Source organism: Rattus rattus, chromosome 12 (genome assembly GCF_011064425.1).
Source record: "Rattus rattus isolate New Zealand chromosome 12, Rrattus_CSIRO_v1, whole genome shotgun sequence".
NCBI classification, from domain to species: domain Eukaryota; kingdom Metazoa; phylum Chordata; class Mammalia; order Rodentia; family Muridae; genus Rattus; species Rattus rattus.
The window spans coordinates 54,662,848-54,677,306 of NC_046165.1; the positions used below are offsets into that span (position 1 = coordinate 54,662,848).

Genomic DNA, 14,459 nt, shown 5'->3' on the forward strand with positions numbered 1-14,459 from the left:
TCTGCCTAGTCTCCCTTTCTCTAGGAGGCAGTTCCAAACCCATCAAATGGGGCTTTAGTATTCTCTGAGGAGCTGGCTCAGGGGCAGGGGTATTCCAGGATTCCCTGACGGGTGGGCTACTGCAGGGAAGGAGCAGAGAAAGCTGCTATTGGGAGGAGTCATGACCACCAGCTGGACCTAGGTTCCAAAGGCCATATTTTGCTCTAAAGAGAGGCTCCTACCTTCCATCACCCGATTTCTTACCTTGCCCCAGCCTGGATCCTGTGACAGCCTCTTTAGCAGTGCCGAAGCCCAGCTCCCTGCAGACCACGCTGGCAGACACCAGGTCCCACTTGTCATCACAGACGGTACCCCATTCTCCATTCTTGAGCACCTCCACGCGGCCCTCCCCGACCTGGGCTCCACCTCTCAGTCGCACCAAGGGTTGCTGGAGAGACACATGGTCCTGCTGAGTGCAGAAGTGACACACATCTTTCGAGTTGTCAATGCCCCACTCCTGTCCCCACAGCCCTGCCAGATCCCCAATAACTCAGAGTCAGAAAACGATCACTTGTTGAGAGTCGGGTGGCAAAGGTTCCCTCTGTAGCTTCTCATAGGTCTTTGTCTGGGAGGCCATCAAGGCTATAATCAGTTCATCATCCCGTCCCATCCTTGGCTCCCAGACCCCACCATCAGCAGCATCCTTCTACCTCCAGGTCTGGAATCTCCAGTGTTAGAGCTACGCAGACAAGTTACTACCTTCCAAGTCCACAGATTACAAGTGAATCTTTATTTTCCACTGCTTGTAATAGATCCTTACAGTCTAGTCCTGCAGGGAAACCCCTTGGTGAGGAGCCAAATACAGGTGGTAATTCTGCTCATAGAGGGGGAGGCAAGAGGGAGCCTACAGGAAGTAGCAAGACAGAGTGAAAACAAAACAAAACAAAACAAAACAAAACCAAACAAAACAAAACAAAAACCCAAGGCCTTACCAGGAAAGACAGATCTAATCAGGACATGATTCAGAGCAGAAGCTGCAAGGGATAGGGAGCCTTCCTAGTGGAGACCAACAGCCATCCAAGTCCAGTTCAAAAGAGGCAGTCTGTCCAGACACTTAGAGAGGGAAAAGAGGGAGGAGAGGGTAGTAGTTTAAATGTCCCTAATCTTATTCACGGTCTAGAAGCCTCAACCCCCTTCTGGGACTTCTGGAATTACCTGGGAGTAAGACCCATTCCCTGCAAGTTTCATGAAGCCTGTGGATTATGGCTAGGTGAGGAGTTGGCTTCATCCTTCTACATAACAGCTTTGCCTCAGTTTCCATGCACATGTACATATCCATTTGTGCACACTCGGGGTGTGTGTGTGTGTGTGTGTGTGTGTGTGTGTGTGTGTGTGTGTGTGTGTGTGTCTGCAAGGCTCTGAGTTACTACTGATACTCAATGGAGGGCTATGAAGTCACTGAAGGCAGACCAGACCTTATTGTACTGCGACTTATGTGGTCCTCAGCCTGTGACTTCCTTCAGTTCATGTACTGATGACCAGGATGAGTCAGACCTGCCTGGAGGTGGTATAGTTCAAGCATTCAAGTCCTCTGCCACTTTGAGGAGAAAGGCACCATGTAAGAACCTGACTCTCTACTCTCCAGTCACCTTTGGCCTCCTCACAATGGTGCCCTGGGGCTAGCATTGCAAGGGAGGGTGCTGTGACACCACTCAAGTTCCCCAGGGACTGCTGAGGCCTGCACTAGTGTGAAAAGGAAGGGAGAGTGGGGTGGGTGAGCGCAAAACACTGAGTGGCTTCAGAAACTTTGATTCTTACTTCAGAAAGCAGAGCACAGTGAGGAAAACCGCTGGCTCCAGCTTCTGTTTTCAGCAAAACGTGACCTCCTTCCCAAGCTCATGAGTGGGATGCAGGGCCCCCCTCCCCATTCACGTGGAGCCACCATTCTGACCACAGCTAGATGGAGACAGAATATCAGATAGCCTAGCCACAGACCCTGGAAGTGGCCAGGTGGCGATCCAGCTGGCCACACAGTGAAGACAGAAACCAAGGAAAATATGAGGTCAGCCTCCCACTTCGTTCATTGGTTTGGTATGAACTTGACTTCTTTCCTTTACACAGAACAGCAGACGAATTCCAAAACAGTAGGATCTGGAACTCTGGGTGACAGGGAAAGCTGGGGGCGGGTGTGGGGAGGAGGCAGGATGGGGCCATCAGAAAGAGGGGCAGGGGAAGTGAAGGTTCAGGCAGGGGCAGATTGGGTCCTAGAAATAGCATTGTCCAGCTATGCCTGTGACACAGGGCTAAAGGTATCTGATAAAGTAGGCACAGATCTGCACTTCTATGGCCCCCTGAGGGGGTTAAGAAGGCCAAGCTCGCTGTTTCCCAGAAATACCAGAAAGTTAGGAGGTCCCTTTAAGTCATTCCCATAGCTTGGGCAGAAGGCTGGACTCCCAGCATGCATTTCACTCCTCTCACTGCTGGGACTTTCATTCAAACACTTCCCAGCCAGAGTGAGGTACACAGGAGAGTTTATTGGAGGTGTCCTTCCCTCTGACTTCCTACTCAGGGAGCCACCTCAGAGGTAGCCAAAGAAAAGTGTAGGCCGGAGGAAGAGAAGGGAGAAGAGACACAGTCATTATTGGTCTGTGGGGGCCAACCTCCATCCCTCTGTGGGCTCCTTGCTCCCCTCCTGTCCCCTGGCATGGAATGCACTCTGCCAACATGATGTCTTCTGTGTACACAGATCTTAAATGGCCCGGGGACTCATCCCATGATGGAGCTTTTATCAAGCCTGTGACTCAAATCCTGATCTATAATCAATTCTTCTTCCCTTTCCATGTGACCCTGTGTTAGCAATTTCCAGAATACATATCTCCCCAAAACATCCAATACCCAACAACACATATGCATCTTAAACACACATAGACACATCTCCAATACATATATATCCCCAACACACACACACACACACACACACACACACACACACACACACACACACACACAGGGAGAGAAAGAACAGGATTGTTTGCATATATATACACATATGTATACATACAGACACACACACACACACATACACACACACACACACACACACACACACACACACACAAAGAACTTTTATATGACTTTGGAGGGAAGACAGATGACAGATTAGAGACCCTTTCTTTTTCAGAGGATCAGTCTGCCCTGTTTAGGTCACTCACCTGTTCTGGGGAAATTAGTCAGCTGAGACAGAGGATCTAATTTATATGGGAAAATATCCCCTCACTTCTCCCTGCCTCTGCCCCCAGCCCAATTAGTCTCACACACCCTCCATACAAACCAAGATGCAATTCCTGTAATGACAATGTGGCCAGTGAATAGATGACTGGCAAGTGAAACCTTTCTGCAGTTAGCTTTTCTTTTGTGAAATAAACCCAAATGAGTTAGAAAAACCAGCTAATGTCTCATGCCTTGAAGAGTTGCATCCATTCCTCCTACAGCTCCTGAGTCATGGATACTTTCTCCTGCATGAACTTTACAGGAGCACAAGGTCCCTGGCTGGCTACTCTGTATCACTTGCTCACGCCGACTCACTGAACTGAAGATAAGGAGCTTGTGCTGGCCAGTAATGGGGTGCTCTCCACAGAGTCAGCTCTGATTTTGATTGAGGCAGCAACAATGGTGGTCTCAGCTGGGGCCAGCTTACTCTCCTGTTCCCTGTCTAATGGTGACCCCCTCCTAGGCCAAGTGCCTATACCTTTTCCTCAGCTCTTACCTCCGGCTTATAGGCTTTCCGGAACCTTGAGGGTCCATCAGGGCTGAAGATCTGGCTAGGCACACAACTGACCACAGCTGGCTGCCCGTTCTCACAGGTGGCATTCTTCACAGGGTCCCGGAACATGGGAGGGCCCAGCTTACAGCTGGAGATGTGTGCTTCAGTTCCCGTGCAGTTCATAGAAAACTTCCAGTAGCGCAGCTTCCTCCTTGAGGCAAAGGTTCTGCAGGGAAATGGGAGGGGTGGGTAATTAGGACATCCCAGCAGTCACCTTTTTCCTTCCTGTCTAGCAGATCCATTTCCCAGAATGCAGTCACCCTGCCCTCTCCCACCCCTTTGCTGGATTATAGGCACGCACCAACACTCCTGCCTTTATTTTTATTTTGAAAGCATAACAGTTAAAGGAGAGTGGTTTATAAAAGCTCCCTTTCTTAAAGAAACAGCCAAACAATAAAGTAACTAAACCAGTCCCATGAAAATAGCATTAGTCCATTCAGGGACAGAGCTCTTACAACCTAACTACCCCCTGAAGGTGCCACTTCATAATACTGTTAATTACAGTGCAATTTGTGGTAGAGGAGACAGTGAGCCCATAGCATTACTGTAATGGTGGATGAAGGTTAGAGACCAGGATAGCTGGAGGAAGAACTATGCTGGGAGAGCTGATAGCCCATGGCAAGAGCCCTGGTACCAGAAGAAAGACCCACCTCCCAGATCAGAGATATCTCTCAATTCTGGTAACTGGGGCCCACAGCTAAATCTACAGGTGCATATTTCCCTGACTTCGGCTCCATCTTTTCTGTGAATTGGAACACTGTTGTAAGAAAGTTAAAAACTCAGGGTGAGGACTTCTCTCTCCTTAGTTTTGGTCAAAACAGTAACTCAATCTGTTAATCTCTCAGCATTACTGTATTCATTGTATTCAAATGGAGGAGTTATCATAGCACTGTAGTGGCTAACTGAAAAAGTGCTTGCAAAGCATTTAAAACCCTGCACAGATCCAGGCAAGCAGAGTCTGAAATGAATAAAACCCTAGTGGTGATGTGGATCAAGTGTGAAATGTTCTCCAGAGGCTCATGTGTTGGGACATTTGGTCCCCTGCTGGTGGCTTTGTTTTGGGAGGTAGGGCCTAGCTGGAGGAGGTGGGTCTTTGCAGGACAGATGCTCAGAGTCATAACCTGGATCTCTTCTGCTCTTTCTGCTCTTGATCCTCAGGGATGTTAGGAGTCCCAGCTGCATACCCCTGCCAGTGAATTCCACCAACACAATGGACTGTGTCCTCCTAAACTGTGAGCCAAAAGATCCTTCCTTCTTTGAGTTGCATCACTTTGATATTTTGTCACACTGAAGAGAAATGTTAGAGGACAGAGAGATGGCTTAGAGGCTAAGGGACATGCACCGCTCCTGTACGGAACCGGGATTTGGTTTCTAGCACCACACCTGTCACTATAGCTCCAGAGAGAATCAAATGCCCCTATCCTCTGCAGGCATGAATATAACACACACACACACACATACACACACACACACACACACACACACTCAGAGAGAGAGAGAGAGACAGAGAGAGACAGAGACAAAGATACAGAGAGACAGAGACAGATAGAGAGAGAGAGAGAGAGAGAGAGAGAGAGAGAGAGAGAGAGAGAATGTTAAAAGAAAGAAACTAATAAAATGGCTAAAGGAGAAAAAGAAAAGGGGTAAGAGGTAGTTAAGAGCACTGCTGCTCTTCCAGAGGACCCAAGCTCAATTCCCAGCACCCACATGGAAGCTCAGAACTGTCTGTAACTCCAGCTCCAGGAGGGTCTAACACCCTCACACAGATATACATGCAGGCAAAACATCAATGCACACAAAACAAAAATAAATCAATTACCAAAGAGAGGAAGAATCCTTGCTAAGGTGATAGGACAGCCTGTGGAACATTAGGTTATGAATAATCGTGGTATTTAAAGAGGATATGCAGGAAGACACTTGTCCTCTGAAGTTGTCGAGCCTTTCAGTCTGTGTGCTTGCCCCTGGGCAGGACTCAGAGAGATGCTTGAGGAAGCTGACTGTTGTACCCTGACAGAGGAGGCTATGTGACAAGGAGATCTTGGAAGGGACAGATGTGAGGTCTGTCCCTGCTGGTCCAGTCTCCACAGAAACATCTGCCTTGTCTTGGAGTGAATGTGCGTGAACACAGAGGAAGAACAAATTCTTTAGATGTCATTATTGCCTCCCTTTTACCAAAATGTGTGTCTTGGAACAACACTAGCACAGCAGTGGGTACAATCACTCAAATCTCTAAAATACACAGTATATCTGATAGTTCAGGATGTGTGTTCACCATGATGACATCATACAGTAGAGATGCCCACAAGGGGCCTGTTATTAATTCCAGAGCAGCTCCCCCTCCCCACTTCCTGTGAGGCCCTAGCACTGAGAAACCATACCTCCCTTCCATACATGTGCAGAAGAATACACTCAGGGGGCATTACTGTTCCAGGTCAGAGCACACTGGACCCATCACCAGCTCAGGAAAGTCTGCCTGTTTCCAGATGTTTGGTGAGCACCACCCTCTCTTGCCAGCATATAGGGCTGCCTCAGACCTGTTTCAGTCTTCCCCAGACAGCCCTGCTTCTGTCTTACATCAGCTCTCTGGAATGCGAGGCCCACCATGACCCTCCACAGGCCTCCAGCTGCCAAAGCACCACCCTACCCCCATCTTAGTCACTTATGCATTATTGGCTGAGCTGGCCAAAGAGAATCAAGAGATGAGGTGAGGGGAAGGGAAGCATAGGCTGCCCCCCAGGCCTGGATGACTGAGGTTAGGGACATCCTTCTTGCCAAGCTAGAAGCCAGCAGGGCTGTAGCAGTTAATGAGTTTGATTTACTGCACAGAGAGTCCCAGTGGCTTTCCCTGGCCAAAAGAAAGCTAGATTTTGTGAAAGTCTGCCAGGGGCTCAATGTGTCTGTTCCAACTACACTTTCTAAACCTGGGGAAAATCACCCAAGGAAGAGATTGGAGTCTATTGGGTCCACGTGAGAGAACTTTAGCTAAAACTCTCCTTGCCCAACCTATGTATTGCGTTTACACAGTCTATATATTCTCCAGTAGCTGCTGGAACTGCTGATGGATTTCCCTGGGCTGGAGCATTTGGTGCCTTATGGGTAAGCCTTCCTATGAGTTGCATTAGTTCTGTCATCTAGCTTGCTTCCCGCAGGAGTGTGAGTTACTTTAAAGCAAGGTTAAGCAGGCAGTGAAATGGCCCCTCACTAGGACTGTACTGACCTCACAAGAATAGGAAGCTCCACCCTTCCACACCTCCCCACACCCCCGTACTCCCCGCTCACCCTGCCCTCTTACTTGTAGGCTTTGGGGTTGTAAGTCTTCTCTGCTGGGAAGCCAAACATGCCACAGACCACGTGGGAATTCTTGGCTGTCCAGTGCTTGTCACAGATCTGCTTCCAGGCCTTGCCCTCCTTTACCTCCACGTAGCCCTCTGTCACAGGCTTGCGATGGCGGAAGGCAGACAGGATGGGTCGAATCCGGATGTCTTCCACCTGTATATTTAGGCTCTAAGAAGAAGGAGATGTGGAAGGTCAGGGGTTTATGACAAGAGTGGACGTGTGCCAGACAGCGATTCCTTCCTCAGGGGCCACGGGCTGATTTCTGCTGGCCCACCTTTCCCCAGGCTCTGCAGAGGAGCCCAAGTTCTCCCAGTGATAAGAGCACTGTTATCAGTTGTTATACATTAGGAGGTAGTGTGGTAGCAAGCATTGCCCTTTGATGACTTGGAGTGCTCCAGGAAGCTATGAGGAGGCTCCCAAAGCTCCCCTTTTTCCTATAAGAAAACATGGGGAGCCACAGGCAGTAGTTTCTTCTCGCATGGGCTTTTAAACATAAAATCATAAGGTAGAAAGTATTTTTCATCTTTCTATAATCTCAAAATGAGGGTTCAGGGCTTACAGGAAAAGAAGCAATGCCACCCAGTGTTGAGCATGTCGTGTGTAGGCAGCCTCAAACCTGGGGAGCTGTGAGCTAAATAGATCTGGGGATGATTATTTGGCTGTGGCAAGGCAAGACTCTACGTGTCCCGAGTCCCTTAGAAAGCTGCCTTCTAATCTTTCTGGGTCAGTGAGGGCAGCAGTTTGGATTTGGGTTGAGAGGGACTCATTGGCAGGGCGCTTCTGAAGGAAGTAGAAGACTATTGGGGAAAGTGGGAGGAAGTACCCACTCCTGGATATCTTCTGTTCCCTGGCACCCAGTTGGAACGGCCTTGGGTGAGAAGTGAGACCTTTAGAGGTCACATGGAGAGAAACGACTGGGAGAGGGGTCCCCAGAGTTACCCTGATACTTTTTATGCTTCCCCAAGGCATAGTGCACCAGTGTTCAAATCCAGAATGTCTCACTTTGAGATCTCCTCCCTTGTCTCTCTGGAGCCATTGTCATACACTGCAAGAATCCCTAATGGACTCCATCTATCTGACACGGGACTGGCCAGAGAGTCCTATCTAAAGCACTTAGCTCTACTTGTTCCTCAACCAGACCCTTTTTTCTATAATACACAGCTATCTAAGTTAAAGGTGTCCATAATCTTTCATGGCTGATTCCAGCTGTGCCTCCCTCCCCGCTCGATGTCCTGAGCTCCAGTTCGCCCTCAGATACTATGGACCAGAGCATATAATATCAGGAGCTACTAGGATGCCTGGCGTGTTTATGTCAAACACTTCCCATGCAGCCTCTAATCTAACCCTTAAGTAGAATAATGTGATTTATTGCTACTGTCCACAATTTACAGATGCAATAGATAGTAATTCTAATTCCTTCCTCAGACCACCCTGAGGTACGCTGTGAGGCACACCCTGAGCGAGGCCAGGGAGGGAGAGGTGGAGCTGGTAAGGACCAAGCTGAAAGTGACCCAAGCACTCCAGTGACCCAAGTGCCCTGTCCAGCCAGAATGCAAATGAATCAGAGATTGAACAGAGCCGTTATTTGGGTGCCCAGGGATTAATGTCTCTTGCCACAGGCTTCAGAGTCCAGAGCCAGACCTCACTCCACAGGTTCTGCACAACAGTGGAAAGTATGCGACTTTGCATACTTTATTTATTTTCAAGAATAATGGCATTTGGCCGCAGCTCCCTCCGTGCAAAGCGGAAGGAAAGCTGTCAGGGCAGGGTTAAGTTTTCTTGACTGGATCCTTTCAGCTCTCATCAGCCCAAAGGACTCGTGCAACCTAGACACATGGGCAGTGATGAGCCAAGAAGTGGCCTGAGGTCCAATCCAAGCCCTCGGGCTAACCCCCTCCCTGCCTCTTTCCACATCAGGAGGGACCTGGCACCTAGTGTGGATGCCTCATGCCCAGAAGGAAAGTTATGGCTGTCGCACTCGTCCATGGCAAGCACAGCAGACATATTCCATTCACAGATCTTCTCTGGGCCATCAGTAGTTGTAGACCCTTATGGATGAGACATATGAACCCTACCATGGTACTATAGAGAAAGAAGAGCTGGCTGGGAAACTCAGCAGCCACCCAGACAAGGGATCTGCACAGGGCCTGAGGCCACAGTCACACTTGTTGGAGCACTTATCTCCTTTCCTGCCTTGATTTAGGACAGGATACAACCTATTGACAGACCTGTAGGCTTCACAGCAGAGATGGTGAACCCCAGGGTTAGCCCCAGCTATGATTGTCTTCATTCCTCTCCCAGCTCAATTCATACATGTGTGTCTGTGTGATGCACACATGTGTGCATAATGGTACATGTGTATACATGCATGGTACACATATCTTCCTGTGTATGGAATTTAAATGTCTTTGTGTATCTATGAGCTAGTACTATGTCTGTGAATTTGTGTACATATGTACAAGGCTATGTGTGTGTGTCATGTGAGTCCTTGTTCATATATGTGTATGGAGGCATATGATGGTCTGTATGTGTATTTGTATGTACGGAACGTGTGTCTGAGGGATGGAGAAGAGAATGGGAATGGTTCATGTTTGAGTACTTGGTCCTCAGTTGGTGGAACCATATGGAAAGGATTAGGAGGTGTGGCCTCCTTGGAGGAGGTGTGTTACTGGGGTCAGGTTTTGAGGTTTCAAAAGACGCCTGCCACTCCCATTTCACCTCCCTCTGCTTTCCTGTTTGTTGATCAAGATGTGAGCTCTCAGCTTGTCCTGCTGCCTTACCTTTGTCAAAGCAATAGAAGTAATTCAGACCAGAACCATATCCATGTCATCCACTCATTCATTTACTCACTCAACAAAATATAGTCTGTTGTTCAAGGTCCTTACCAGACTCCTCTGTACCCCTTTCTGTGTTTTGTTTCTTCTTTAATAGCAAAGGCCTTGGCAAATCAAGCGTCAGTCGACTGCATTTAGGGTTCTGTGAACAGAACTACATCTATTCCCTTCTACAACTCCCACAAAACCTACAGGATGGCAAATAACATGTCCCTAATTGTAGGTAAAAACATGAGAACATTTGGTGAGGTTGGGCAACTTGTTCAACTTTATAGTCTTATTAATAAGCAGGGAAAAGTAAAAATGGAGCTGTCTCTATTCCGGCTTCTGGGGAGAGTGACCACTGGCACCCTGAGCACTGTTCTCACACCCCTTTCTTGCCCAATACTGTAGTGACTCTAATACTGGTTAGCCTCCAGCTCTGATTTCTGGGTGGTCCCCTCAGGGTTGCCTGACACATTAGAAGTTCAAGACTGTCCCCAGAAGGAATGTGAGTCAGAGGATGGTGGACATGAGGGATGAGCTGCTCTTGCCCTCAAGCCTAGGAAGTGGCAGGCAAGCTTCGGTGGCACGTACTCAGGGCTCACGTGAGCTCGGCAGCTGCCCCAGGTCTTGGGAGACCTCAAGGTTAAGAAGCAGATGCCTGCACGCACCACCTCCCTCCTACTTCACTGCTGTGGAATCCCTCCATAACCACAAGGATTTTCTTTTTCCTAGAACTTCAGCTCCCAAAGAGGTTTGTTTGAAATATCAAAATGAGTAGTTCTTTTTTTTTCCTGCAGATATGTTAAAGTTTTGTTACAGTTATCTGTCTGTTTGTGTATGTGTTGAGAACATATATGTGGGTGTGCATGCCACAGCGCATGTAGGGGGTAGAGATTAGCCCTTCGAATTGAACTCAGGTCATCAGGTTTTGAGGAAAGCCATCTCCAAGATCCAATTTGTAGATTAAAGACCTGAAATGTCTTGAACGCTAACTAATATTTACCTGAATGCTAATCCTCTTGCCCAAAACACAGTGTACAGAGTTCCAACAAGCTTTTCTTCCAGAGTCTTGCAGAATCCCCTCCCCTTGTCCCCCACAGAACTAATTTCCTACCTCTCAGGGAGGCCATGGGAGTAACTAACACACATTCTCAGCAGAGGAAAGGAAGATACAATGAGGTCAGGGGCCTGCCATGCTGTAGCTGCTGGGCTGGTGGGAAGAGGGTAGAGAGTGAATGACCAGGAATCAGACATCCAGGCTAATGCCTTGAACCATTTAAAAGGCATGGAATCTATTGGTGACTTGTAAATCATGGAATGTGTCAGTCTGGGATCTTTGCCCATGAGGAGTCACCCATTTACCTCAGGGTATGAGGCAAGGAGGAGCAAAGCAAGGAGCACACAGTTTGCAGCCAACTCTTTTCTGGAGGGTCTAGAAAATCTGTAGTGAGCAAATGGCTTCTCTGCAGAACCAGGCAGATCTCAGCTTGGTGCTTTATCTCTTCCCTCTGTTCTAGAAGCCATAAATTAACCTCTTAGTGGAATTTGCTCCAGGGCTACAGCCAGTGGAGGAAGTGTCATTATTTATCAACACCCTCCTGGGACATAAGCTTGCTCACTTGGTCTGTCCTTTATTGTTAACATGTTTTTGTATCTTGCTTGAAAGGCCTGCAGTACTCCTTATTTGACAATTCTTTTTAAAATGGGTAGTTACACTCAGACCCATGTCTCCTCACCCCCTTCTCAATATCTCATACCAACCAACCCAGATGCCTACAACTTTCCTTATACAGACAGAGCCATCAAGGGAGTCCAACTTTGCAGACTTCCTGTGTGCTTTCTTCTGCTTTCTTCTTCACCCCTATAGCCCATTTGGCCCCAGCAACACCTCATCTTCTCTACTGATTTCCCATCTACACTTCTGTGGCCCAAACGGGTATGCATGATGTGATGGTTGTATATGCTTGGCCCAGGGAATGGCACTATTTGGAGGTGTGGTCTTGCTGGAGTAGGTGTGGCCTTGGAGGAAGTGTGTCACTGTGGGCATGGGTGTGGATTTTAAGACCCTATCCTAGCTTTCTAGAAGCCAGTCTTCTCCTAGCAGCCTTCAGACGAAGATGTAGAACTCTCAGTTCCTCCTGCATCACATCTACCTGGATGTTGCCATACTCCTGCCTTGAAGATAATGGACCAAAACTCTGCTGTAATCCATCCTCAATTAAAATGTTGTCCTTATAAGAGTTGCCTTGGTCATGGTGTCTGTTCACAGCAGTAACACCCTAATTAAGACACAGGACAATTGTGGAGATTTAAACAGGCCATTAAAATTCTACCACCTCAATCCCTAGATGCCGGATGAGATCTAATCCAGTTCATGGCCAGTCTCTGATCCAGTTCATTGCTACATTCATTCACAATGACCAATGTGTATTATTCAGACAGTTCTAGGTTTCCCCAGGGCACTGGCTTCAGTCATTTAACCAACAATCAGGTTAAAAAAATTGATTGGTATATATAGCAGAGGATTGTCTTGTCTGGCCTCAGTAAGAGGAAGCAACTAATCCTGTAGAGACTTGATGCCCCCAGAGAAGGAGGATGTGGGGTGGGACATCCTTTCAGAGGAGAAGGGGAAAGGGGATATGGAAAGAACTCTGGAAGGAGGGACTGGGTGGTGGAGGCAACATTTGGGATATAAATAAATAAAATAATAAAAAAGCAAAAAATGTTGATTGCTTGATTAATCCACACATACATTTATTTCTTCATATGTGTTTACAGGGTAGTACTATGTCCCAAGTCTTGCATAAGACCCTGGGATACACACAGGTCAACTGCTCATGCAGGCTGCTTGCTGTCATAAAGCTAGTAGAAACAGAAGCTTTACCACGTTCTCCATGAAGCACTCTTTCTGCCCCAAATATCTCTTTAAGAACATTTATTTGCAAGAGTGTATATATGAGTTTGTCCATGTTTGCTGCCAGGTATGGGAAAGCCAGTGGTCAAAATCTGCTATCTTATATGCCAGCTTATTTTTTTTTTTTGAGACAGACTCTCTCACTGAATCCAAAACTTGCTAATTCAGCTATAACAGCTGTCCAGCAAGACCCAGGGATCCTTCTGTCTCCACCCCACAGCATAGGACTACAAACATGGGCTTCCCTGTCTATCTTTTTTTTTTTTTTTTTTTTTTTTTTGTTTTTTTTCGGAGCTGGGGACCAACCCAGGGCCTTGCGCTTCCTAGGTAAGCGCCACCTGCTGAGCTAAATCCCCAGCCTGTCTATCTTTTTATGTGATTGCTAGTGACCAAGCCAAAGTCCCCACACTTGTGAGGCAAGTAATTGTTGGCTGAGGCATGCCCCAAATATCTCACCCATTTAGATTTGATTGTTTTTAATTCCTCCAGTATCTGCTTTCTGATGCCCTCATCTGAGCTAGTAGTCCTTGATGTATATTGGCTACTGTAGAGGAATTTTAATTCAGCAACATGGCTGCTTTGATCACATCCAAAGACCATCTAGGTTTGCTGTGAGCTGGTTGGAATGCAGACCTACCTTTAATACACACTTTAATCCCTCTGACTGGAATCTTTTAGTATACCCTTTTTTTAAAAAATATTTTTTTAATTTTATTTTTTTTCAGAACTGGGGACTGAACCCAGGGCCTTGCGCTCGCTAGGCAAGCGCTCTACCACTGAGCTAAATCCCCAACCCTAGTATACACTTTTAATTCCAAACAATGACATCTAATTGAGGGGCAACAAGGTGATGAGTCAGAGAAAGATTTGACAGAATGAGTCAGAGATAGGATTTGCCCAACTCTCAGGAGAAAAGCTGTTTAAGAGCAGTGCAGGGAGAGTGGAGTTGAGTTCATTGAGTTCAGTGAGTGGGGAGTTGAGTCAGTTGGGAGTCAATGAAGTGAACGCAGTGCAGTGGAGTTGAGTTTGTTAATGATTTCATGCAGTTCAGTGCAGGTCAACAGAGGCAGTTGAAGCCAGAGAGGAAGGTGCTGTTTTTTAAAGAACAAAATCCCAAATGTTTGATTTTACCAATAAAGACTTAGGAGCCAGATGCTGAGGTGAAGGCCTGCTAGCTCATAGAGGTAGAGAAGGCACCCAGCTGACTTTCCTACTCCACCGATGTTCCAGAGGGAAAAAGTCCCTTTTTCTACACTATCTTAAATACCCATCAACTCAATGTCCCTCCTTTCTGCTTCCTGTGTTTTCTTTTGCTCACTCCCTGTCAACTGGTTGCTTGCTCTGCCTCTTGATCTAGGGTTGACTTTATTTAATCTTGTTTACAGAAAGCTCTTGGATTAAAGTTGTGTGCTAGGGCTGAGCCACAGCACAACAAGAAACAGCCTTTTCTAGTTCACAATCTTGGGGTTCACAATGTGATCAAATATCCTGCAACAAGAAGGAGCCAGAAGATTAGAATAAATTGCCAGAATTAGTTTGAGGCAGAGCAATTCAACGAGAAGCTGAGAGAGGTCAGACTGAATCAGTC

General features: G+C 47.2%; 1 protein-coding gene across 1 annotated transcript in view; it reads right to left on the bottom strand.

Moving 5' to 3' along the window:
* Positions 1–14,459, bottom strand: part of Loxl2 (lysyl oxidase like 2) — an 83,195-nt gene that overhangs the window by 26,404 nt on the left and 42,332 nt on the right. Inside the window, exons 4-6 of the mRNA XM_032918383.1 lie at positions 7,095–7,306; positions 3,746–3,968; positions 244–427 (exon numbers count right to left, since the gene is read on the bottom strand). Of these exons, the coding sequence (XP_032774274.1) occupies positions 244–427; positions 3,746–3,968; positions 7,095–7,306 (619 nt within the window). The remainder of the gene's footprint in view (positions 1–243; positions 428–3,745; positions 3,969–7,094; positions 7,307–14,459) is intronic.